Source organism: Pempheris klunzingeri, chromosome 20, assembly GCF_042242105.1.
Source record: "Pempheris klunzingeri isolate RE-2024b chromosome 20, fPemKlu1.hap1, whole genome shotgun sequence".
Lineage (NCBI taxonomy): Eukaryota > Metazoa > Chordata > Actinopteri > Acropomatiformes > Pempheridae > Pempheris > Pempheris klunzingeri.
The window spans coordinates 22,326,275-22,352,796 of NC_092031.1; the positions used below are offsets into that span (position 1 = coordinate 22,326,275).

The following is a 26,522-nucleotide window of genomic DNA, read 5'->3' on the forward strand; positions in this document are numbered from 1 at the left end:
AGTATGAGCAAATTAATGCATTGTTAATTAACATCTATTACAGTCAAGCTATCTGGGTTCATATGGCAACAACAAAGATGCAGGTTAAGGCCTGCATACATATGAACGGGTATAGGTATCCCCACAGAGGTGTAATTAACTGTGTGCTTGTGATTCTATCTATTCAGTATGCAACCTCAGGCAGCTGTGAGCGGATGTCCTCTGAGCCAATGAAGATGCTTTCCAGGTGCGTCCATGTTCGCTGCACTTCAAACCAGATAGAGATGACGGAGTCGGCCACCGAAAGCTTGTTCTGCCATGACGACACTTCATCCAGGAAGTGGGCGATGTACTTGGATGACATGAGATTCTGCAGCTGCACCTGGTTGTCTTCCAGCGTCTCAATCAGCTCCTCGTCCGTGCGCAGCAAAGGCACCAGGGTCCGATGGTGGGGCTCGTACTGGAAATGCATACCTGGACGGGATCAATACACTCTGTCAATGTGTCATAAATTCTTGACGGCAGGATGAAAAGGTCTCATTCAGAGAGAACGTGAGAGTGCTACCGCCGACTAAAGGGCCGTGTGGTTACAGCAAAGTGTCTCCTGTACCTGTCCATGTGGAGTTGAGCTCAGAGAGGACTTTCTCCATTCCCATTTCTTTCACAGCCTTGTCCACAATCCCCCTCACCTCCTCTTCAAAGCAGTGCAGATTCAGCTGCAGCAGGTCAGCCAGAGTGGTCTCCTTCTTACAGAAAATCACATTAGCCACAACTCATATAAGTTACATTATATAATGTGATAATATTAGTAACATATTAGTGCTGGGCACAGGCTGTGCATTGCTGGTTTCACTATAACAAGGACACACAGTGTCATTAATGTGAAAGCAGCAGAAACCAGGCATTATAATCACACTGCAGAGCTGCAGTGACGGGGGTTCGCAAACGCTGCTCCCGTCCAACTTGTTTTACCCGCAAGCAAGAAAATTAAATGCTTCTGCTATTTTGACACTCGTGCCATCTGCGGGCAGCTGTAAGCATAGGCTCTAACCACCCGCGGCACGATGCTAGGACTATGAAGAACATTCGATGGCTGCTAGTGCTGACGTTATTATTAGGAGCCTGTTTAATATTGGAGTAATACTGTGATTTATTTAAAGAGGCCTGTATTTGTGGGCTACATGATCACCAAACAAGATATGTCTGTACCAAGCATTCCATATGAATACGATCAGAAAAAAGAACACGGCTGCTGGTCTGAGTCTTAAGATTATAAATATTACTATGGCAGACCTCCCTGGAAAGAGAGGTGGTTTGTAAGGGATTCAAACTGCAGCAGCTTTCACTGCCGGTGGGTAGCGGCATCTGCTCTTACTTCCCTTTCCTGTAGGTGGTGCAGCTCGGCAGGTAACTGGAGGAGAATCGCTGGGTTTGTGAGAGCATTTTAAGGCTAGTGTTATGCGGCCAATTTATTCTCTTTAATACATTTTTGTACAAACTAAACAACTGGAGCAGTACAAACTGTGCAAACAAGCCCAGCGAGGATCCAGATAGAGCTAGAAAATAAAGCAATTGGAGAAAAACGCCTCGTGTGTATCCCCCTCTTTAACTCATTCACACCACTAATTGTTTCAGGAAATTGAAGACTGAATGAAATATCAAATATACCTCATCAAACATACAGCTCATGAATTCAACATTGACCAAAAGTCATGAACAGAACTGTATAAGCAGCATGATCTTATTGCTTTTCTCTAGAATAAACTGGGAACCTGGTCCATGGTGAAGCGGACTCCAGTAGCAGCCATCAACTGATGCCAGTGTCGGGCCCGTATCGCCGGGTTCTGGAGCTCTGCCACGGCCCGGAGGGATATCAGGAGGTTCTTTACCCTGCTGTCCAAACCTGTGAAGGCCTCCCACGCTCTAACCTAGCAGAGACAAAGGCCAGGAATCAGTACAAGCCCTTCAGGTAGAGAGGAGGATTTAATCCTAGTTTTACTTATTGCAGTGTAGTTGACATTTATGCATTTACACATATTTGGACATTTCATGAACTGAGGCTAAAGATTAAAGTCCTGGGATATAAGTCTGCAGTTGCCTACACATGTACAAGAAATGGAAACAAAGAAGCAGCTTAGCTCTTGTTTTGCGGTGTAGTTGCTGGTTAATTGCAAGTATGAAGGATATAACCACATAACCATTGCTGGCTGTTTAGCTTACATCCTGTTCACTTTTAACTTTACAGGAGAAAAGGATTGTACAATGAGGACGAATTAACGCCTTTAGCGAATAGCAATTAACTATCTCAAATAAAGTTGCTAAAGTCTAACTCTCCTCACCTCTTTATCAAGCCCCCGTATATCTTTGGAGAAGCGTTTGCACTCCAGCTCCATGTCCTCCACATGGATATCTCTCCAGGCAGTCGTCCTCCATGCCGCCATGCTGGATTCTACCATGGCGATCATGTCCCACAGCTCCTTCAGCAGGCCCACCTCACGCCTACAGGATGAAGACGAGCGGACAAAGTGATTTAAATCAGCATGAGAATTGTCAGAGACTGACTGTGAATGTAAAAGAGCATCTCTGCTCTAATGGCTCATTAGTTTTGAATTTGGCACGGGCTTGTGGTATTTTCTCCTTCTGGCTTTGGGCTTTACCTGCATTGTCTGAGCTGTTTGTACTCAGAGACGGTGACCTCGAATAGGCTGGCAGACTCCACCAGGGAGGCCATCACCGCCTCCCTCTCCTGGATCTGCCCGTGGAACGCATCCAGCATCTGGTAGGGGCTCTCGTTGTCAAACCTGGACGAGCGCACGAGCCCAAACAGAGCCCATCAGAACACACACTCAACTGCACAAGCCCAGTATAAATCAGACTGTGTTTAGGTAATGAAGGGCTGCAGTTTTGCCAAGCCCGACTTGGCTGCAACATGACCAGACCAGAGTCTCCAGAGCCGACTGTGCTCTGTGACAATTAACAATGACTTCCATGACATTAATGGGAAAATAATCACCAGGTTATTAAGAGACCAATTACACAGATAACTAATCTGACAATTAGACATTATGACGAAGCATCTCTACCTATGAATTAATTATCATTATGTTAAGATTCAATTAGCCTTGTCGAATGCGAGAGCCTTGAGATAACACTCCTCTAATATCAAGTGAGAAGGCAGAAAGGTGACATTCTTATCTTTCCAAAGGTACTCGCTGAACTTAGTCGCCAAGGAAACCATACAGCAGATTGTGTTGCCTTTATTGTCTGAATGTAGAACACCAAACCTCCCCTATTTATAATACTGCTATAAATAAACAATAAATTGCTTACAGCACATAATAATTCATGCATGCAAATGTGTTGATGCTTGCTTTAAAGCTGACAATATGGTATAACAGGTGATAATGTATGACAAGATACCTTCTCATGTTTTATAGAAACATGAAGTTGAAGTCAAACCTTTTGCTGAGCAAATTATGTTTTCTGCAAAACTAAGTCAAAATATATTTCATTTGTTTTACTACGATGTCTATTGTTGCAATACAGTATCCTCTCATAGTAACTATGGCATGACTTACTTGTTTCCTATTTATGTTTAGGCAACTCAAAGAATTTAGTTAAGGTTACAGGTTCAACATTATACTTAGGGTTAGGAAATCAATGAAATCCTGTCGCGGATGGCATGAAAAATTGTTGAAAAAGTCAATGTTGCCCATTTCTGAACTGCCGCAGTCATGTAATACTACTTTCCAATCACACCAGGACTGGTGTAAAAATTCAAATGAGAAAGGACAATGATGGCGGGTTAGAAAACCGCATTGCAGTCTGCACCATCCGACTAAGGTGCACTGTGAAACCGCTGTTGGTCTTATATCTCTTATAACTGCACTATAGCGCAATAAACCATTTCTAAAATGTTTATATACTGCTTATACATGATTCAAGTATCAAAGTGAAGTGTTATTAATTCTACCTGAAGGGCCCATTGTTGCGAAAGTGCTCCCTGAAGGTGTGCTGGTCCACATCAAATGAGGCACACTTTCGACGCAGGCTGGTCACCTCGGTGGCCTGCAGGGGCGCTACCTGCTGTTTCACCAACACAGCCTGCTTTCTCACGTTGTTCCACTTTTCTGGCAACTCCTGCAGATGGACAGATAGACAAACAGACAGATATGAAGAGAGGGAGATAAAGAGAAGGAGATTAAAGCAAGGCGGGCAGAAGTGGCAGATGATGAATTGCCAGAAGGAAGAGCAGAGAACACAGGGGGGCGATTGGAAGGCACTAAGAAAGAGCAGAGAAATGGCTCTGTCGGTGTGCTAGGAAAATATATGTGCAGGGAGCGCACATCAGCCCTTACTTCTAACTGTTTGTAGACCACATCGGGCAGCTCCTGCTCATAGACCTTCAGCAGAGCAATGGTTTGTTGGAGGGGCTCAAACATGGCATCTGTGGTGTTTTGTCTTTCCTTAACAGCCAGCAGGTGACCCATGACCCCCACCAGGCCGCTGTAGTCACCCTCCTCCACCTGCTGGCTCAGGCCAGCCTCAGCCACACGGATAAATGTATCCAGATCTGACAGACTGGGGATGGATGACAATAATCAAAATCAATTGAATACTCATTAAACACTCCCTGGTCATGTTAAAAGTCATTTGTTGTGTAAAATCGGCATAATCAAGATCAGATATGTGTCACAGGAATAACCACTCAGTCTGTAAAACTGGATATCTATTGTCTTCTTCTTCTTGAGGAGCTTGGGGAACAAAACCCTTGAGGGTGCCTCACCTGTTAGTTACGTGGTCAATGAGATGCTGTTTGAACATGAAGCTCCACTTTTTGATGATGTTGAGCAAGGCGCTCTTCATGCTACGGCCATCCACCTTCATCCACCCGTGGAACACATGCACTGGCTCCAGAGCCTGCACCTCCTCGTAGAGCTTCTCATACCTACAGAAGGCCGGCGAGCAGGACTCAGTCAGGTAAGTGGAAGCTACACTTAACCCTATTGCTTATTTTAACCGTTCTTAAACATAAACTTCATGTTAAGCTTCATTAAAAAAAAAAGAAAAGAACTGATTCTAATTCCTAAGGAGATGACCAAAAAAAGATAGAAATTTACTCAGAAACACTCAGAAATACTCTCACACTCCCCCTGACCAATACCCACCTGTCCACCTGCTCTCTGAAGTTATCCAAGGTCGGCGGGCTCTCTGAGACACCATCGTCAGCGTAGAACTCGGATTCCTGGCTGCTAAGAACGTGGCCGTACAGCAGGAACTGACGCATGAACTCCTTCCTGTCATCCACATACAGGTAGCTGTAGCGATCCAGAGAGTTGCGAAACTCGCAGCACGTCGACATGACGCCCTGCACGCGCTCCATGATGAGATTACGCATGTCTGCCAGGTCGGCCATGTCTTCCATGTCAGCCTGATGGGAAGTTTTGATCATTCGTTTTAACATAAGGCCACTGTTGGTTAGTGAGATGCAAATGAAAAAGAATTCCACATTATAGATTTATAGTCAAACTCTTGACCTGGTAGTGGGGGAAGGGGCTGTGCTGGGCAAGGCGTGGCACCAGCGAGGAGATTCTGAACACATCATTGATGAGGCTCTCCACCAGCTCAAAGAAACTGTCTCCTGCCCCAAACTCCAGAGGTGGAGTGAACACCATGTCAGGAACCTTCAGATCCAGCTGAGCCTCAAACAGAGGGGCCACAGCCGCTCTGTGGTCTGGACCCAAAGGAAAGAATTGGAAAACAGCAGTGGAGACCCTGCTACAGTAAAACATGGATGATGTGGATTTGTCACGATAAGTGAGTTACTTGAACATTCTGCGAAAGATTAAAGACTTCATTTTCAGCGTGTTCACACTGTACACTTCACCAAATGTATTTCCCAAAATGAAAACACACCGCCGTCATGTTGTTTGTGTAAAAAGACAAAAAAAAAAAGAAAGATAATGAGGTGAAAGAGGAGTGGAATAAGAGGAACGTAAGGAGTGGATCCAAACTGTCGTAATAATTGGATACTCTCTCATTGCATAACTACATTTCCTTGACCTTAATGGAAAATGTCATGAGGTCAAGAAAACCTGCAAAGGAGAATCCATAACGAGATTAAAAAAAAAAAAAAACACCAATGTGGCTAGAAGAAGCCAAATGAAATCACAGTAGCAGTAGAAAAATATGCCTTGAGCAATGAAGGTTTCTATGGACATTTATGGCTCCCAGAGAATGAAGTTAAATAACTTTGGTGATCCTTCAGCTTTTCATCGAGCACCACCATCAGGTCAAACGTCCTGTCCAATACTAAGACCAAATACCTGCAAAACTAATGCTAATGAGTGAAGGCTAGCATGCAGCTAAACAAGATAATGCAAAACATGTACCATCTGGTAGAGATGATGATATATCTGAGCATATTCCAGATGCAGGTGAACACCATGTGATACAGTGCAAAAAGTAGGTTAGAACTGAACTCAAGCTCACTTTTTAAGTCGATGTGAACAGAAGTGCTAAACTGTTCAGAACAATGGATCGTTTGAAAATATTGCACGACAACTGAGTAAAGTCCATGTTGATGACTACTGAGCAATATGATCAAAAGGGAGTAAGTAGATCTTAAGTTGAGGTTGTTTTGTGAAGTGATGACATTTATCTATAAGCTGAGCCGTTGTAGCAACATAGAAGTCATTTCTATTTCGGTTATCATTTGTGTGAATTTTCTTTCCCAAAATCAAATTATGATGTAATATTTCATCCTGTAGAGGACAGCTGTCCTGTTAGCTCCCCACTAGATATTATATCCAGATGAGTTCACTCAGCTCGGAACGTATTCAGAATCATAAAAGACGATCAGAAACCACACAAGTCTAGAGACCACCTGGGACCCAGTGCTGACTTATTTGGATGGACTCAAAGTTCTGCCTAATACAACCTAGCAGTAACTCCTGCGTATTTTCCATCTTATTTACTTATAGTAGTAGGAATAATAATAATGCTAATAATGATTGTTGTTGTTATTGTTATATTTTTTTTCCTTCTCTTTCTTCTTCGAGCAAGCTACAGTAGGTCCACTCAATAATAACACCGGGTATAACATTATTTATTAATTTTTCTCTTATTATTCGGTACATATATTGTCACCTTCATGAATTCTATGTTTGTTGGATCTGTAAGTGTCAGGTGTCAAGTACTCCCTATCTGCTAATCTAGGTGAGGTTCCTCCATGTTTCTTGGGTAGGTGGGAGGGTGGGATGGGTGGGTGTTATGTTAACCTCATTTTGTGTGTGTATATATATAAAGAAAAAAAAAATAATAGAAATGTCAGTGATGGTACATACTCATTGTACTCTTATGTCTGTCAACATTTCTAAATAAAAAGAATATTAAAAAAAAAAAAAGAAACCACACAAGAAGGACAAAAAAAAGGAATTAGAAGCAAAAGAGCATATAAAATAAAGAGGAGAAGAAGAACTGGACACAGTAGGAGCCTGGCAACTATCCACCACATCTTGAATCACATCCCAGTCCATCTAAACTGGTTGACAAAACTCTTGCCAGCAATCAAGTCCAGACCTATTTTATGTCCACAGCCAATACAGGCGGACACCCAATTGACATCAAACCCCTAAGGATGTGTTCCTAAGACACTGTCCAAGTCGGTGCTGGCTGGAGGATGATGTTATTAGTTCTCTGTGGAATCAGCGTAGCAGGGCTGGATGTTGGGATATTATAGTTGGGGTTGGCAGCAGCATTCTAACAACAGTAGTAACACTAACAGCACCACAGGTCAAGTGCAGTGTGTTGTTTGGTGAACTGATGAACTTCCTACCAGTGTTATCCAGGAAGAACTTGAGAGAGCATTCGATGCTGGTGAAGAATCCATCTATGATCATGTCGTCGATGTACTCCACATAGGCCTTCCACTCCTCAGAGGTCTGCTCACCTCTGAACCGCTCCAGATTGTTCTAAGACACAGCAAAAAGTATTGCACACATAAATCATCATTTATAAAATTCAAAGCTAATCAGGAACTGCTGAGCTCATAATAAGGTGAGCCACTATCGACACAAACAAGAGGAAGGCTTTTCCCACCTTAAGCAGGAAGTGGATCTTTTCTCCAGAGGACCGTATCAGACTGTAAAACCTATCCAGCCTCTCGGCCCTGTCCTCCACACTGAGCAGGGCATCTTTTTTGCCCTCCTTCCTGTCAAACATGGGGCTGGCCCAGCACCTCATGCAGCTCTGGATCTCCTCCACGTTGTCCTTAGTTCTCTGGAGTCGGCTTTCCAGGTCACAGATGGAGTCTCGCAAATCCTGGATATACTGCCAAACACCTAGAGGGGAATGGATGGTAGAGATGGGGGGGGGTTGAGAGGTCAAGAGGATAGAAAACAAAAGAACCAAGCATGTGACTGAAACACAAAATGAAAATGTTCAATTTCAGATCTCTTAAAAGGTTTTCTCGTGTTTGACTGTCTTTGAGTATTAACATGCTTTAGGCCATGATATTGTACTTTAATTCTACTTAAGTTGACTCTAAGTTATGCATTGTCTTAACATGTCTTTACTGAGGCACTGATTTTAGCACTGACCATGATTTAATTTCTGATACATAATTCAATGATTTTTTCATGCATTGCTGTGAGCAAGTAGCCGACAACATGTCTGCATTGAATTAATAGTTTTTTTAATTTTCGATACGTCTGTGACGATTTCTGCTTTGAAAACAAACTAATCTGTCTAACAGTATTTGTTGCCTATAATATTTTGTATAGTGTTTTGCAATAAAAGATTTCATCCCTCCAGTAGTTGCTGAAACGTTTTACTGCAAACCACAAATGTCAACCTCATGGCGATGCCAGAGGAAAAGTCATGGGATAACTAATAATAACCAAAGTCATTAGGATTCATTATCTCTGAACCATGAATGTCTGCCAAAGTTTGTGGCGGTCCACTCAAATACTTTAGTCTGGACCAAAGCTCCTATTGTTTGGATCAGGTTATTATAAAGCCAGAGGAATAAATCTGATATTAGCTTACCACAAATATATCAGTGTTACCAAATATGCCAGCTGATAAGTACCAAGATTTAGAAACAGTGTCACACAGTGTCCTGCTCAGCACTTCTCTTTTATACAAAACTGAAAGGGATCCTTGTGAAAGATTTACATTTTTCAAATGTGTTTACATAAAAAAGTGAATATGGGCCATTGTTATTAGTCTTCCCAAACTCTCAGGCCTTAAAATCCACTTTTAGTTGGTCTATAATCTTCATTCCAATCCTTCCATTTCAGGGTATAACCACAAAACTGGCGTCATAAAACATGCAAATGCTAAGCAGTTTCAACTGATATTAACAACAAGCAGCATTAGCCCCAGTGTCCAGTGTCCCCTGCGGTCAGACTGTAAACTTCTCTCAGCATCAGGATTTTAGTGCAGCGTGAGTTTCTTATAAAATGCAGAATTGTACATCAGGGTGACAGACTTGAATAATCACACTGGGTGTCTGAAATTAATTACAGCTAGAATTATCACCTGTGTTTCTCCACCAACCAGTCAAGTTGCAGTTTGCATCCATGTCTGGCCAGACCCAAGATTAATGTCACCAATTCAGTATCCAACCAAATGTGATATATGGTCACAGTCTTCCCTTCTTTTCCTGAGTGCTGGCATTGAATAATGGGCCGAAAACTATTTTAACCCTACAATGATGTCACACTGGGGTTGACCTTTGAACTTTTGGATATAAAATGCCACCAATCCATGACCACCAATCCATGTTTTGTAAGTTCACAGTGACCTTTGACTAACAAAATCGAATCAGTTCATCCATGAGTCTAAGTGGATGTGTGTGCGTGATTCCCTCAAAGTGTTCCACAGATATCACATTGGACACATGAATCTGAAATGGAACGAATGCTGTGTTGCCCTACATGGGCGAAAGTAACTACAAATACATATTTCACTGAATAACCCAGTGCTTGTCAGGACCAGAAGAAATGCGGAGAAAACAGCCGGCCTATGACCTTAAAACCAATAAATGAAGAAGTAAACCAAAAGCATGTGGAATGAACACACGTCACAACATACAGCAGATACGTGTGCAGCTGCTGTATGTTGTGCAGAGGGACTGAGAGTTTATCCCCGCAGACAGTCGAGTGCATTAGCTTGTACCGTAAACACGTCTCTCATTTCTGCTACGATCCTCTGGGTATCCTGAAGCCAAATAAACTAACTAACATGACTGCCAGCGGAGTGTCAAGCAAAGCTTATCAATGATTGAACACCTCTCCCACTCTGATTTTATATGTTTTTCAAAAATGCAAAGCCACTCTGTTCATGTCACTTCTCAGAGGAGCCTGCTCTGCCCTAGAAATGACAAGGATGGAGGGAAACGCAAGGAAGGAGGAATGTTTCTATAATAACCTAGGAATTTAGAGTTTAGAATATATAGTACTGTGCAAGTCTGTAAAGTAAGAATGCTTTCAAAAATATTACATTTAATTGTTTATTTTTAGGGATTTCATAAATGCAAAGTGAGCGAATAGAAGAAAAATCTAAATCAAATCCATGTTTGGTGATCAGCCTTTACCTTTAAAACAGCATCAGTTCTTCTAGGATTTTATAGGATCACAGTCAGGTTCATGATTAACCAGTTATAGCAAACAGGTGCTAATGATCATCAGTTTCATATGTAGGTTGAAATGCAGTCATTAACTGGAACAGAAACAGCTGTAGGAGGATTAAAACTGGGTGAAGAACAGCCAAACAGGTCATCATGTCACAGGCAGTGCACCATGGACAGACTGAGCACAAGGTGGTTCTACTGCATCAGCAAGGTCTCTGCCAGGCAAACATGTCAGAGCAGACTGGGGTTTCAGGATGTGCTGTTCAAGAAGAAGCACAAAGAAACGGGCAGCGCTGAGGATGGTAGACGCAGTGGTCGGCCAAGGAGACTTGGTGCAGCTGATGGAAGACACGTTATGTTTACTTCCCTTTAAAATCAGAAGATATCCAGCAGCCATCAGCTCAGAACCAGCAGAAACCAGTGGGATAGATGTTACACCATCTACTGTCCAGAGAAGTCTGGCCAGAAGTGGTCTTCATGGAAGGATCGTGACCAAAATGCAGAAAAGTGGCAGCAGGTGCTCCAGACTGATGAGTCAAAATGTGAAATAATTGGCAGCAGCAGAAGGCAGTTTGTTCACTGAAGGGCTGGAGAGCAGAACAGTAATGAGTGTCTGCAGACAGCAGTGAAGCTGGTGGAGGTTCTGTGTAAGTTTGGGGCTGTATTTCTGTAAATGGAGTTGGGGATTTGTTCAGGATTAATGGTGTCCTCAATGCTCAGAAACACAGGCAGATACTTATCCATCACGCAATCCCATCAGGGGGGCGTCTGATTGGCCCCAAATGTATTCTGCAGCAGGACCCAAACATACAGCCAGTGTCATTAGGAACTATCTTCAGCGTAAAGAGGAACAAGGAGTCCTGGAAGTGATGGTGTGGATTCCTATTAAAGGAATAGCTTTTTGAGATGAGAAGATCAACATCACTCTCATGTCTATGTGTGGTACAGGACAAAGCCAAGCTAGCTGTTTCCTCCTGCTTCCTGTCCTCATGCTAAGCTTGGCTAAGTGTATTTGACACACAGACATGAAACATGACACTGACTGTCTCATATCGCGCTCACAAATAAAGGACATTTCTTATGGTGTTGATTTATTTCAGGGACACTTAGATCCTTCTTGTTTTGAATAATCCAGAGTGAAATACCCTGTAAACGGTCTTCAGTTACTTCTGTAGTTCCTATGAAAACCGTTCACGGTGAGGTCTGTAGACCTATTGCTGTAACTTTGATGATGTGAGCGTCACAGATGAAATTTCGTTCAAATCCATTGAACAGTGTTGGACGAAGGAACCTCAGAAACACACATCTCAACTATCGGTGTGGCTGAATACCAGGAGAGGCAAGTGAAGATGTGTTTTTTGTCATTTGGGTAAACAGACCCCTCAACAATAAATAATCAGACATTTAAATGTGTCATTCATCACAAGCTGGATCTGGTAGTGATCAGTTAGTGTCCTGACCTTGGCTGTTCCAGTTCAGACTCTCCTCTGCCTTTCTGAGCTGAGTGTCGATGTCCCTGAGCTGGCCCTGAACCAGAGGACGCTCCACGTCGAGCACGGAGTGCATCACCTGTCCCCCAGACAATGGAGAGAGAGAGAAAAAAAAAAAAACAGAGAAAAGATTGGATGTGATTTGCAGCTCCCATTAAGTGTGTGCAGAATTATCATTTTAATATAACGCCTGGCCACTGAAAGGCCACGCAGAAGCCCAGAGCATCAAGACAGGATGTCATCCTCATTAAAGTCGCTGTTTCTGGATCGTTCCATGTTGCCATGACTTAATTAGACTTGAACTTTTAGCTACCTGAAGCAATGAAATGCTGTATTTTTAAAATGTAATCATCTCATTGCAGGAGCTGCAGGAGCTGCAGTACGTGCGGTTGAGCTTTGTGGAAGCTGTCCTCTGTGAGGCCGAGTTAATTACACTGGTGATTGCTCTTATTGTTTTACGCTACATGATTAAAACTGCCATTTTGCCCTCATGCCCAGTTCCCATTAAGACCAACATTATGTATTTGATAGTGTCTGTGGAAAAGAGAAGCATACTTTATGTACTAATTCTTTCATTTAACTCATTTAGTGAATACACACACAATGCACATCCTCATTAGCATAATTACATTACGATATAATTCTAATATGCGTGTTAGCTTTCCGCATGCACGGTAATCACTGTAGTCCAGTTGAGCGGAATGTAACCGATATAGTCAGCCATCTTGCATAAAAATACAAATGTTGAGTTGTTCATTTTGAGATGTTAAAAGTAATAACCATGAGGGTGACAGTAAAGGCTAGGGGAACACAGTTAGGATATGTCATCTGACGTCCATGATTATTACAAACTCTCACTTACCTTTTTATCAATGTAGCGCCAATAACCAACATAGAGGACAAACTGAAATTATGCAGTCATTGGGAATTTTTCTGGCTCCTCCTCAGGTAGATAAACTATTTAATGCCCTCTTAGATGAGCAGGAAATTGCATCGTCAAAAAGCTGAAAAATGGACTTTTTCCGACTGATTATAACGTAGTTAATTAGCACAACCTCCTACGGCAGTAGAATACAACACAAGCACAATGCAACAGTAATATCAATCCGGAAACATCAGATATTATAAGAAAGTGCTGTGATGAGAATTTGCATGTCAGAAGACAAAGAAATGTAAATTCACAGTTTGATCCACCAGGGTGTGTCCCGACCAGACCGCAGAAGAAAGAGGTGTTAAAACATTTGGTCTGTCAGGATGCATCCCGGCCAGGTATGGGAACAAAGGAGGTGTTGAAATAACGTCCGATCAACAGGATGTGTATTGTTTTGCATATCCCAGGGTCTACAGGCCAAACCCCCAAGCCTACAGGTCCTCACCTCATAAAAAGAGACAGAGATACAGACTCAGGGAACTCTGTTTCAGAACTGTTAGACTGCAGGACTGTCTCTGTAACAGCTGTTCCTTTTTGCAAAAATAAATGCGCACAAGAACTCCTTGCAGCAGACTTTATCTTTCAGAAATTTCCACGACAGCGCTGACAGGGAGCATTTAACTGGGCTATGAGCAGTTCAAGTAAGTTTTGCTATAACAGTTACTACAGGTTTAGAATCCAGAGCTTTTTACTTGTAGTGGAATATAAATCAAAGTGGTCTGATCTGAATATTTCTTCCACCGCCATGTAGCACATTAGAGAGGAGAGGTAGAGTAACTTGATAAGATGAAAGATTTTTGACAGTGAGGTGTGAGATGGATTTGTTGTTGACAATGTAAAATGATTAGGGGAAAAAAAAATAGGACGCACCGATAGTGAGTTTAGTTTTTAACACATCAGAGATGCAGGATGTGCGCCGAGCAACATCACTGGAGGAGACAACAGTCTATCCTCAAAATAATTAGCATTCATCATCTTGGGGTGACAAATGTCTGGACCAACTAACTTGGAAATCTATCCAATAATTAGTTGGACTGACTAATATACAGTATGTTGTCAACAAAGGAGCTCTGATGCAAGCGCAGCTTAAAGGCCTCATGCGGACATCTAGTTTTCTCTTCTGCTGCGACCCCACCCCATGTGAACATGTGAACAGGGGAGGCTTTCGAAGGACCACTATGGCCTGCAGAGGGTCACATGACTGTGGTAAGCTAAATTTCTGTCTGTCTGTCTGCTTGTACTGTTAGAAGACAAGCAGTGAGGAAGTGCGTAACACAACAGTGCCTGAGCATTTTGTATAATTCACTAGAGCAAAGAGAAATATGTGGTAAAGGTTGTTAATCATTGAATAGTCAGCTTGTTACACAACACTGTGCCATCGAAAGCTGGACTGTGTATAACAGTCAAATGACTCTCTACTGTAGCTCTGTGTTTTGAACCTCCACTCAGACAACTTCTGCTATATTACATTATCATACTGTAATAAGCACATAAAACACACATCAACTGGGGCATTCACAGCTGCTGCGTTTTAGTAGTCATCAGCTACAGACCCTCATTCAGTAGCACAGTACAGCTAGATGAGGCTGTCAGATTATTAACATACATCATACCCAAATGGCCTATGTAAAGAGACACGTCAACAACAACTACCCAAAGCGCCCCCAGCTGCATATCTGCTGTGCTGCTTCTACTTTATAGGGCTACTGCACCATGTTGACACCATAAATAAATGACTAGTCTACAACAATCCGCAGTGTAGGCTTGGCGATTGCTCTGTGAAACCCCTAATACCGACATATTCAAATAAACCCAAACAGTGGTCAGGGTTTATCAGACTGCCGTCAGTTTTTAAATCGGGCAGTGCGTTGCAAAAGTGGTCCCACTTCCAGTGCAGACAGGAAGTTACAAGAAGACGCCTTGGCAGTCAAAGCGGACCCTCGGAGAACAACTTTAGTAATCGTCCCTAGAACCTAAAACAGCGAGGGTGACTGAGTGAGTGTCATTATCCTTTAACACCACGTCCTCACTGCTTTTAGCCCAGTCTAAGCCAACCTTGTTGTATCTGCCCACGGTGAGCTCTAGGTTGGCCACATACTGCCACAGCTGCCCCCTGGTGGTGTAGATCTGCACTGCAGCTTCAGGGATGACCTCGGTCTGTCTGGCCTCCAAGTACTTCACTTCCCTCAGCACAGACGCCAGCTGGGAGGAGGAGGAAGGGGAAATTAGGAGCACTGGAGGACATTTGGACAGTGTTGATGGTAGAAGACTTGCCACTAAAACTCAGATTAATGAGATGTAGGTTAGCAGCTGACCCAACATTACTGCCTTTAAATTAAAAATTGAAGTACTGACCCTCCTAATGTGATCCTCCTAAATGTTATGCGCAGAGAAAATACTATCTATAACTTTATTTAAGCATTTATGCTGTCTTTTGCAGCTACAGGCGTGTGTATAGCACTTACTGGAAGGTATTTAATATACCAGCAGACTAATAAGCTGCTCAGACACTGTCAGCAGGTATCCAAATCAAAAAGATTACAAGCTGTGACACATCTAGCAGCTTGTCTTGTATCAGTTTTTCCAGCACGTGGGCTCAAAGTAAAAACCTGCGGGCTGAAGTTGACCGAGATCAACGGAGTGTCCGGGTCCCTGCTGATTAATGGCAGGCTGAGGTTGTACTGAGAACTCTCGCCCACGGTCTCTGTCCATGTCTCATACAGGCTGGTGGAGTAGCTGGAATACCAAACACAAAGAGCATAACCCGCGATCACAATCAAACCAAAGTCATCATCACAGAAAAACAAACTGTGCATTTACCACCAGGGCAGAGCATTGTTTCATATTTCCATTAGAAGGGCCGGAGCTTTTATTTCACGAGGCCAAAGGCGTGAAAACAGCCCGCATTATGGAAATTAACATAAGCAACAAAAAAAAAAGCAGCAGCTAAAAAGGCACATGATTGATCCATTTTCCCAATCCTCTGAGGTTGTAAACAGAATGAGAGGCGTGATTTGCTCATCCATATCAAGCAGACAATAAGGGCAACGGGAGAAGTAGCGCTGAAGGAGACTTAGATGTAGGCGTGGGGGGTAATATGAGAATAAACGCTGATTCATCTGGCTGGGAACAGACAATATGTCAGGGCTCTGTACAGCTATATCAATCTGTAAATAGCCACGATTATGATGAGAACTTCAGTGCGCACTGTGTGCTCCTTATTGGATTTCTGCTGTGAGCTTCATTTCCTGATAGTGGCACCGCAGACGCAGAGGCAATCAAATGCCTTGGTCATGGCCATAAATCACGCTGCATTTTGTGTGTGGGGGTAATGAGTGAGCATGCCCGTCCTGCTCCTGACTGAATATGTATAATAATGGTGGCGTTCATCGGAGGCAGCAGCAATGATTATTACAGTATAACAAGGCCTCTAATTTCTGATGGGAGTAAATTGAGGGCAAAGAACTGGTGTTGTTCATCATTCCATTACTCTAGGAAGGGGGACTTAAAAGTGAGGAAGTGATATGAAGCGTGTGAAGCATAAAGAATGGGAATTTGTGTGCGTGAGTGTATCTGTGTGTGCACACTGTGATATACATTTGTGACATACTTTTGGGAATGCTACACACAGTCAACAGCACTTTTATATTACCTAGCTGTAAAGACCTTACTATACTGAATCCCTAACCTTTAATCTTCCACAATGCACACACAATTTTAGTAAGTGCTATAACGCTAATATTAAACAAACGGTCATTATTTATCAATTAATAGATAAACCGTATGGCATACAAAGAAAAGACAGAACATATAATAATATAAAAAAATGAAAATGCCCTTCACTATTTCCCTTAATTGCTTGTTCTGTCTTATCAGTAAATTATAAGTAAAAGCAATTCATCTCTGTTACTTTGGTTTGACAAATGACTCTGACGCACAATTAATCTATCAAAACTGTCGCAGCTGGTCTAACCTAACTGCTACATTGACTGCTGTCCTTCCTCATCCTCTACAACATGTGTAAGAGAACATAACATAAAGAATGAATGGTTAAAACCCAAACAGACTGCGTCCGTTTTCGCTGGGATTTTCTCATTTAGCCACAAACAAAAACTTGGGCCCATCTCTACTGTTATAAAGCTTACTTACATAACGCACAACTTTAGGTTGAGATAACCCGTGAAAGGCAGTGCTGCTTCATGTCTGCTAGCGACATGTGTGCGCAGAGATGTTTGCTAATGTCGCAGGGCTGCTGCTGCTGCTGAGTTTTAACGCTAAACGCAGTTTTCGCACCTTTTGAAATACAAAACGACGTTCCCTCAACCTTTTTACTCACTTGTCATTGGCTCATTTTCAAATGTTTGAGTCAAATTCTACCCCATAGTTTACTGAGCAGTACTGACAGTTTAGAGCCAGTGTTCCTCACCCAGTGCTGCAGGACACAAACCCCCTCCCCTCTGTATTTTTTTAAATATATTCTCATTTTAAGTATTCATTTATTAGGTATATTGTTATACTGCCCGGTGTTTCTGTTATTTGGTAACCTTAGAGTGGAAACCTGAAACCCGTTCACCGTGTGGGATCTTTCTCCTCTTTGTGTGAGGACATTTCATCAAAAGAAATACAGAAACAGAAAAAAAAAAAAAAAAAAACCTGTCTCTCTTTGACTCTCACAACTCAGTGTGACTCCACACAAACAGCGTTCCGCCCCGATGGGATGCTTTATCTTGCCGGGTTTTGAAGTTGGAAGTGGTCTAAAAGGCCATTTCTCACTTGGCATCAGTGAGCAGCGACAGAGCATATGGGATTATGGGACTCCTGTGAAATAATCTGCAGAGCAGCGCCACAGTAATGAGAACATAAATCACGCCCGGAGCTGCATGTCTACATGCTATTCCACAGGGGCTGCTTCATAAATGTTAGACACTCAACTAACAACAACACAAATGTTCAGTTTAAATACAGCATTGCTGTAAAATTACAGGAATAAAAAAAAAAAACATGTCAGAGACAGAACTAATATCTGATTCATGTCGTTGGCTTTTATTAGATTTACAGTCCAATAACGGGCCGTTCTATTCTGTCGCTTTCAATTCTGTTTAATCTTCCTTCCTCTTTTTTTTATTCAATAACACATACATCTAAGCATGATGACATACAGTGTAATACAAGGAGATCATATCTGCACCCACCTGTCCAGCAGTTGCATCATCTCCTCGTACTTGTGGATGACCCGGGCTCCTCCTGCAGACTCCAGGCACCTGCAGAGAGGACGCGATTTTACGGCCCATGCAAAGGTTAAATATAATATCTTTCCAGTGGCCAGTATTCCAAAACATCATTTTTACGAGGCTTTTAAAGCAAGTCGCAGAGCAATTAATTCACACTGTGACCACTGGAAATGCATGACCACACCGAAATTCATTTTTTTTAATCTACTGTGAGACTCACGGGTAGGAGAGGTGTCTGAATTTGGAGAAGGGGGTCTGAATGCGCTGCTGCAGCTCCTGGGCCCATCTCAGCCCTCCAGCTACTGCTGGCATATTCTTATTCACTGGCGTCCAACCTGAGGATGAGAAGAGTCATTGCTTCCTGGCGCACAGAGAAAAGACTGAGCTAAGAATTGTACATAATGTTATGTTACTCATTTCACAGAGATGCCATAAATGTGGCATGCTGCACTGCCTAAACCTAATTCTGTACAGGAAGTGATAAATGTAATTTGTGAAGGTTATCTACGTCGCGTTACAAGATTTGAAGTGCCCACACCCACAAAGGAGTAGAGGTCTGATTAAGCAACGTGACAGCACTCTAAGCTTTAAGGGCTTTAAATTACTTAAAGTATGCAAAAATTTCAAGGGTCTCTCTTAACCTACCTCTTTTTAATTAAGACGTTTAGTCAAATGTAATCTCTTCAACGACCAACATGCCTTTTCAAAAGTGTCCTTGTGGCTGTCTTGTGGATATCAATTTGGGGAATACAGTTGCACTCAAATTTGGTGTATTTGCATAAATGTACAAACTTTCAGCTGTGTTCGATGAACAAATCAAAGAAGAACAGTTGAAATAGCTCAACACAACTAATATTACTGGTGGTTTCTCCAAATTCAACACAATATGCCACTTTTAATGACTTCTGCAGTCTCGAAATGATTCAGCCCCCTGAATAGAATCCCACATAAGAGCTTTCATTTGCAAATCAGATGTTGTCTCAAGCACAGCTGATGGAACTAATGAAGGGCCTCATTAGTTGCATCAGGTGTTAGAACACATCAAATATCCCCGACTGTACAGGGGTTTGTTCACAGTTACGTTTGGTAGCATGTTAGAAATATGGGTTTTCGTTTTCTCCTTGAACACGTAGGGTTAACCCTGGTCACCTTTCACCAGGTAGATATATGCCAAAGCCAAACCATCTGGGAGACTTCTCAATCTGGGTGGGATCCACAAGTGTGCTCCCTGCAGAGACGTACTGCTCACTCAGGCGTCTGTCTGTGAAGCGGCTGTGTAAAACACGGGCATTGTTATGCCTCTCACCCAGCTCCTCTGCAGAGCGCACATGTTTGTTGTAGAGGAGTTTGCAGCAGTCCAGCTCTTTGTCGAACATGGAGACAAGGAGGGGGTATCTGTGCAGAGCGTCTGTGGCCACTAAGGGGCGCTCCAGCAAGCTGCCAAACATTTCCAGAACCTGCAGATATCAGATAAGTGAAAGGGCTTGAATGAAATAAATGTGTGTGTGTGAGAGAGAGAGAGAGAGAGAGAGAGAGAGAGAGAGAGAGAGAGAGAGAGAGAGAGAGAGAGAGAGAGAGAGAGAGAGAGAGAGAGAGATTAAGTCCTCAGACCTTGAAGGCATGCTCCAGTCCGTAGGTGTCCTCAAAGGCCTGACAGAAGACAGCTCCTAGTCGTCGGTCTGTGTCATCCACCTTCAGTTTGAACTCCCTCACATCTTCTTCATACTCCTGCAGGGCAGATAGCTCAGCTAGACCGACAGCCAAAACGCCACACAGCTTTGCATGCTAACGCAGAGCCAGCACAGCATATTCCTTTTCACATCTGACTGCCTCAAAGCCATCCAGCGGAGAGCACTGACTGGGTCTTACAAGCAAAGTAAATTGCTTTTCTTGCTATTGCTCAGGAACATCTTGGTTAAGCAACTAGATGGCACTGAAAAAAAAAATCTGTTTGGTCAGAAAAACAATTTGCTTCTCAAACGGTGGAGTGATCAGGCAGTGGTGGTGTTCGCCAGCTCGAGGGGGGGAAAAAAAGAGAGCATGTGCTGAGAAGTAAAAATGACACTGAGCGTGTAGCCTGTGTCGCATACTTCAGGAAACCCATTTGAAAATAAACTGACCTTCAAAGTTGCTCTGCACAATTATAGCCCATTTTTCCCAGCAGGCAAGTGAACGAAAGTTTCATGCACCGTGTGATTCTAAAGCTCTGTACCCTGTTGCTGAGGTCCAAGCAGTCATACGGCTTCTCTGTGAAGACTTTGTAAGTGTCCGCAAACTCTTGGTGGAGCAACTGGACCCGCTGGCTGAGGGCTCGGCCTCGGACGCCTCCGATCTCCACTTTCTCGAGCTTCAGCAGGTCCACGGCTGTCAACAGGACGTCCTGTAGGGAAACAGGAATGGAAAATGGAGGGCAATCAAGCTAAACTGCAATAGCGCTGCAAAGAAAGCACCTAAGTTTCACTTTGGCATCTCAATCCATGAACCAAAAACGCAGATACTTTTCAGTGATTCTGCACCTTTTTGAGTAATGAATACTGTTTCCACACTCACCTTAACGGTCCGGACTCTGTTGATAAAGCAGTCGAGTCCAGAGAAGACCAACAGAGGGGAAAAGTCCCAAGGCCTCACCAAGTTCCCGTTCCTCTGGTACTGGCTCAGACTGGCCCTTCGGTCCTCGTAGGTGCTCCTGAAGAGCTGCAGGATCTCCAGGCTCGTCTGCACCCTCAGGAGACTCTCTGAAACCTCTCCTCTCAGAATCTCTTCTGGAACTAGGTACACCCTGGCCTGATGTTGGAGAGCAGGAGCAGGTTAGCTCGGCTCATGCTACAGGGACAGCTAAACGTTTGGCTAATTATCCTCGGCTTATGAACTTAGATTTCTCTAATCTCTTCATGAAGCCCAAACAAGCTGCTTCTTTGTTTCCACATTCTGTATCTGGATCATCGAACAGAAACTATCAACCCACCAGTATCTCTAAAGCTCACAAATTAACACGCTCAATTTTGTTTGTTACGTGCATCACAAAAAGAAATAAAAAAGAATTGTGATAGTGACCTATGAGCTGGACCTACTTCTCGTTCAGGCACAGTGACTTCCTGGAGTGTCTGCTGGTTGCCTGGCAACCTCATTGTGACTTCAGTAAGTCATAAGCCTTTTTTTTTCCACAGCAGACATGTTAGCTTTTCATAATAGGAAAAACACAAGTGTTACTATTAACATTAACAATGGCTCTGTCGCAATAAGGCGTAATGGCGAAGCAGCATGCACAATGCTGCAACCTGAAACTAAGTAGAATCCAGCCATCTTTCATTTAAGTATTTACACCTGTGCTTTTCCTACAGTGACAAGTCAAATGTCTGCCGTCTCCTGGCTCCTGCTATATATTTAATTGACAGATATGAGAGCGGTATCAATCCACCTATGTAAAGTCTTAACAATGTTATTATTCATCATTTCAGCTGATTTTATGCATGCATAGTGAATATTCCTACTGGAGGGAATATTTCAAACTGTCACACAACAAACCTGAGCAGGATGGTATTCCAGATAGGAGCACCAGTTGGTTTCTGAGGCTCTGGGCAAAATAAATTGAGAGTGCCATGTGTAATCTGCCACGTGCACTGTGGGCACTTGAACACCACAGGATATATACCAATCCTGAGAATGACAGGAACTTTGGGGAGGGATGTGAGTATGGACCCACTGCTTAGTTTTGCCTCAGGTCCCTCTAGCGGATTAATCCAGCCAGCTACACAACACATTTCTGGTAGCGAAAATAGAGGTTTGTGCCAAGAAACTGAACCTAAGGGAACAATAGTGACAGCATGAACAGCGAAGGCCTTCATAGCTGAGGAGGATGAAGAAAAGAGTTCCACCCACAGACAGAAAACCCAGGAAGACAGATCACAGTACCCCCCCGCCCACTCTGTATTGACAGGTGATCTCTGACAAGTGCTGCTCAGAAGCCCCGCAGTAATGACTGCTCAGCCGCACTGACTGTTGCCACAAAAGATGAAAGAAGAAAAACCTTCTCGTCGGACTGGACTGCCACTTGATGCAGAGAAGAGACTGCAGCTGACCTGCTGTATGAGGAGGTTGCAGGTCTCCCGCAGCAGAACAATGAGGCGTGCTGGGGTGTTGTAGTATCTGGAGTTGGCCCACACCAGGCACACGGTGTGCATCAAAGGGCTGATCTGACCCCCGACATCAGGAAACTCAGCGCTCTCCATGTCCTCAAACAGGCGCTGCAGGGGCCTCAGGTAGGCGCAGATGTCCTTCGCCTCCTCCAAGGCTGGCCAATGAGGACGTGATCAAAGTCAGCTCATTTGAAACAGCGGATTCATGTGCTCCACCTTAGAAAGCCTCACATCATCAGGCGCATACATCGTGTCGTTACCTGCAAGGACATCCTGCTGCACGTTAGTGAAAGCAGGGGAGTAGCTGCTCTCGACAGCCTCCAACAGCATCGCCATCTTGTTCACCTTGGAGGAGTTTAACTGGGAGTGGATGCACTCCAGATCTGCATGTCTTCAAGGAGAGAAAAAAAAAAAAAAAAAGGAGTGTGAAAAGGTTTCTGTCATGAGAACCCCGCTCTCAGGCTCAATCTCACACTCGAACGCTGTTTGAACAAATCTCACACGCTTAAAAAAGAAAGCCTCAAAGCCATTCTGTTCTGGAAAATATGGTTTAAACAGGCTTTCTCTGCACACAGGACTATGTCTCAACATCAGGCCCCCCCCCCACACATTTCAACACCAATATTGTTCTATAAAGATTACAGAGAGCACTACAGACACATCGGTCAAGATCTTACAGTGAACGACCTTCTGTGCTTCTCTACACTTCAGACAGGTGGGCTGTCACACACAGTTTAAAGGCTACAGAGAAATCACTTGCTACACAGCGGTCGTCCTCAGGTTGAGTCCTGAGCTCCATCCGAGCTGTCAGGACATTTTTATTTTACTGTGAGTAAAAGTCTGATGCGTTTACTCTACTGAGTCAAAAATTATTTTCTGTTATGTCAAGTCTCACAGTATTTCCAGAGGTGGTACTATTGTGTGCACGGAGCACGCTCCCATACACTGGATCTCTGAAATCATTCAAGTGCATCATAAAATAGCAGGATGTAACGATGACGACACATTTCTATTGTATCATAAGTCGCAGGAGTTAGATGAGCCATCATTACATTACATTACACTAGATGGCTTTGGCTCAGCAGGTCATCCACTAATTGGGAGATACTGAACCCCAAATTGCTTTGGTGTGCGAATGTGTGTGTGTGTGTGTGTGTGTGTGTGTGTGTGTGTGTGTGTGTGTGTGTGTGTGTGTGTGTGTGAATGGTGATGAGCAGCTTGTTGGTAGTCCCTCTTATCAGTGTGTGAGTGTTGTGTGAACGGGTGAATACACATACATGAACTGCTTGCTTCAAGCTAACGTTCATTTTACAACCGTTCCACCTGGCACTTTCTAGGTGTAATCTACTTTGCGTGGCGTGGAATGATTAAATATGAGTAAATCTCCACTTAGAACACAATAATATTACTTCTTGGCTAATTTTTGAACTCATCGCCATCTTTGCTCTCTGTGTCTGTATCTGCACAGGTGCAGATGGAGAAGTTCTTGTCACATTTGTGCAGAGCAACAACAAAATGAAGAAAGCAGAGGGGATTGGCCTCTACAGACATAATTCTGCCACGTCAGTAGTTACGAGAAAGTAATACAAAGAGCACCAGGCTCCAAATGACATTTTTCACTTGATAGCACAGGTGTTCTGAAACTCGATAATTAGTAGCAGCAGCAAAAACTTCTAAAACAATTCAACTCCGAGGTCCTGTAGGGACGTGATATTTTGATGAGAGCAGCAGAACAAGTGGCTGCCGGTGGATATGCAGGAGGAGCTGACCTGTTCTTCCAGAAGAGCAGCTCTGCGTGAGGCGTCGGCTCTGTGCCGTCCAGCAGGGCCGCAGAGGACTCTTTCTTCAGCACGCCGCGGATCTGATGGCTCCACTCGATCACTGCCGACTCCAAGGAGTGGACGACGCCCTCATCCACTCTTCCTCCCCTGTGAAGTTTCACACCGTTTCAGACCGCAACGTGTGGAACAAATGAGGCGTTGACACGAGCCGTTCTGCCTCGCGCTCTCGCTCACCTGCTGTCCGTCTCCAGGGCAGCCCGGTCCACTGTCTCCGAGCCCGCGGGGGGGGGCAGCAGAGTCCGGCCTCGGACTTGGCCCGACACCACAAACACACTGGTCTTGAGGGAGTGGACGTGCCGTCTGATGTCCTGACGCACCACTTGTGGCCACTCAGTGTGGTTCCTGCTGTTAGACAGCAGCGGGGCCACAACCTGGAGGACAGGGGGGGGATTCACTCAGCACGGGACAACGTTTGCTCCAGACTCAACACAGGCTGAGTCACAGTGACGGTTTAGCACTGGATGTACTGTAACATAACAGGATACCTCCATCAGTGGATTGGAGAGGTGAGGGCCCAGGCCAAGTGGGCCTAATGCTCTTCTTTACAATGTCTTCTACTACACCACCAAATGATGGGGGCTTTAAGGTCATGCATCCTTCAGAGGGGCTACCCTCTCTGGCTTTAAAGCCTCTACTAAGATTATTAGAATTGAGAAGATTATTAGAAGACTCGATGAGTACCTTTACTGAGGTCAAATCTCGGCACTCACAGCTCTGCAGCAGACAGATCTTGTGAAACTGAAGTGATTTTCCCCTCCTCCCCCCATATGAACCTAATAATTAACACATTCCGCCCTGCTGCTTACCTCCTCCACCAGGGCAGAGAACTGCTCCAGCGGAGCGTAGGACAGGTCCCCGCAGACCAGCTCCCTCATGGAGTCCGGACGGAGCGACACACTCCTCCGCTTCACAAAGTAGACCGCCTTGGTTCCGGGGGCGGCGCTGAAGGCGGCGGAGGGCTGCAGGAGTCCGGCCGCGGTCACGGACACCACCAGGGTCCTCTGATCGGCCCGGTCCAGGAAGTCCTGCAGCACCTGCAGGCTCCCATCGTGGGACACACACTTGTGCCACCTGTCCTGTTTCAGCTTGAGGGTCCGCAGCACGTAGTCCGCTATGAAGTCCAGTCTTCTGTCCTCAGCAGGTGGCTCCCCCATGTCCGCTCTGCTGTCCCGCTCTCTCTCTCTGTGTCTGTGTGTGTGTGTGTGTGTGTGTAGACTGGCTGTGTCCCGGCCTCCATAGTAACGCAGTGTTTGCATTAATCAGGCCGTTGCTGAGGGGATCATGAGCGACCTGGAGCTGACCCAGGACCAGCACATCCCTCTGTCTGTCTGTCTGTCTGTCAGGCAGCTGGCTGACACCCATTGTTCTGGGCTGTTGTCACAGTGTGGCCACAACAATGGAGCTAATAAAGGGCCATTATGTGAAAACTAGAGTGAAACTTACTGTTACTTCATCGGGCTGTTTGACCTTCACTGGGCACCGGTACCTGTGATGTGTGTGTTTTTTGGTTTTTTTATCATTAGGGCCCGAGGAATTCTTCTCCTTCTCCTTCCCTCCATTTTGAGGAGCCTAAACGTACTCGAAAACTCATGAAACTTTGAACACGCATCAGTCGTGGCCCCAAAATTCAAGCCCGGACACTGTGTTTTATGTACATGAACGAAACTCGGCAGGTACATGTATCTCTTCAAGATGTACAAAAAAAAAAAAAAAAAAAAGTTTCCCGAGGCGATGACCTAAACCCAACAGGAAGTCGGCCATATTGTATTTTTTGGCGGTTTCACAGGGGTCATAAATGAACGAACTAGTCTGAGGGGATTGAGGCGATCCACTTCAAACTGGGTCAGCTGGTAGAAAGGACATAAACATCAACGATGAAAAGTTGTTAAAACTTTAACGGCGTACTTGTTCCGCCCTGAAGCCGTCACATGTCAATATTCAGTCACAGCGCCACCTGGTGGAGACAGGAAGTGCTGTGTTTTACTCTATGGCGGCTCAAGACCAGCCAGTGGACCAGATCCACTTCAAATGTGGTCAGGGAAGCCTCAAGACGTTGCTGTTGGAACTCAATGATATGTCAATTTATTGTTCATAATAAGTTGATTAAATACACATGTGCGTATTAAATTGGAGTGATCGCTCGTATTGGCCCACAGGACAGGACAAGCATGCTGCTAAGGTAATACTATCGTCATTTGTTGTTTCTGTCTCTATTTCTTAAACGTTTCTCCTGGTGGTCTCCTGGTGAGGACTAATGTTTGTACTCATGTTATCCATG

At 44.1% G+C, this 26,522-nt stretch overlaps 1 protein-coding gene across 1 annotated transcript in view; it reads right to left on the reverse strand.

Annotated features, from left to right (window-relative positions):
• The window catches only part of dnah9 (dynein, axonemal, heavy chain 9), a 119,089-nt gene extending 93,691 nt beyond the window's left edge, over nt 1-25,398 (reverse strand). The window contains exons 1-26 of the mRNA XM_070851240.1: nt 25,051-25,398; nt 24,419-24,615; nt 24,173-24,331; nt 22,664-22,794; nt 22,347-22,558; nt 20,818-21,051; nt 20,480-20,647; nt 19,879-19,995; nt 19,574-19,724; nt 18,488-18,602; nt 18,229-18,297; nt 15,646-15,772; nt 15,092-15,238; nt 12,076-12,184; nt 8,080-8,321; nt 7,817-7,952; nt 5,517-5,713; nt 5,148-5,410; nt 4,766-4,927; nt 4,338-4,560; nt 3,953-4,119; nt 2,637-2,780; nt 2,319-2,478; nt 1,752-1,907; nt 590-722; nt 176-453 (exon numbers count right to left, since the gene is read on the reverse strand). Of these exons, the coding sequence (XP_070707341.1) occupies nt 176-453; nt 590-722; nt 1,752-1,907; nt 2,319-2,478; nt 2,637-2,780; nt 3,953-4,119; nt 4,338-4,560; nt 4,766-4,927; nt 5,148-5,410; nt 5,517-5,713; nt 7,817-7,952; nt 8,080-8,321; nt 12,076-12,184; nt 15,092-15,238; nt 15,646-15,772; nt 18,229-18,297; nt 18,488-18,602; nt 19,574-19,724; nt 19,879-19,995; nt 20,480-20,647; nt 20,818-21,051; nt 22,347-22,558; nt 22,664-22,794; nt 24,173-24,331; nt 24,419-24,615; nt 25,051-25,398 (4,545 nt within the window). The remainder of the gene's footprint in view (nt 1-175; nt 454-589; nt 723-1,751; nt 1,908-2,318; nt 2,479-2,636; nt 2,781-3,952; nt 4,120-4,337; nt 4,561-4,765; nt 4,928-5,147; nt 5,411-5,516; nt 5,714-7,816; nt 7,953-8,079; nt 8,322-12,075; nt 12,185-15,091; nt 15,239-15,645; nt 15,773-18,228; nt 18,298-18,487; nt 18,603-19,573; nt 19,725-19,878; nt 19,996-20,479; nt 20,648-20,817; nt 21,052-22,346; nt 22,559-22,663; nt 22,795-24,172; nt 24,332-24,418; nt 24,616-25,050) is intronic.
• Between the last annotated feature and the right edge of the window lie 1,124 nt (nt 25,399-26,522).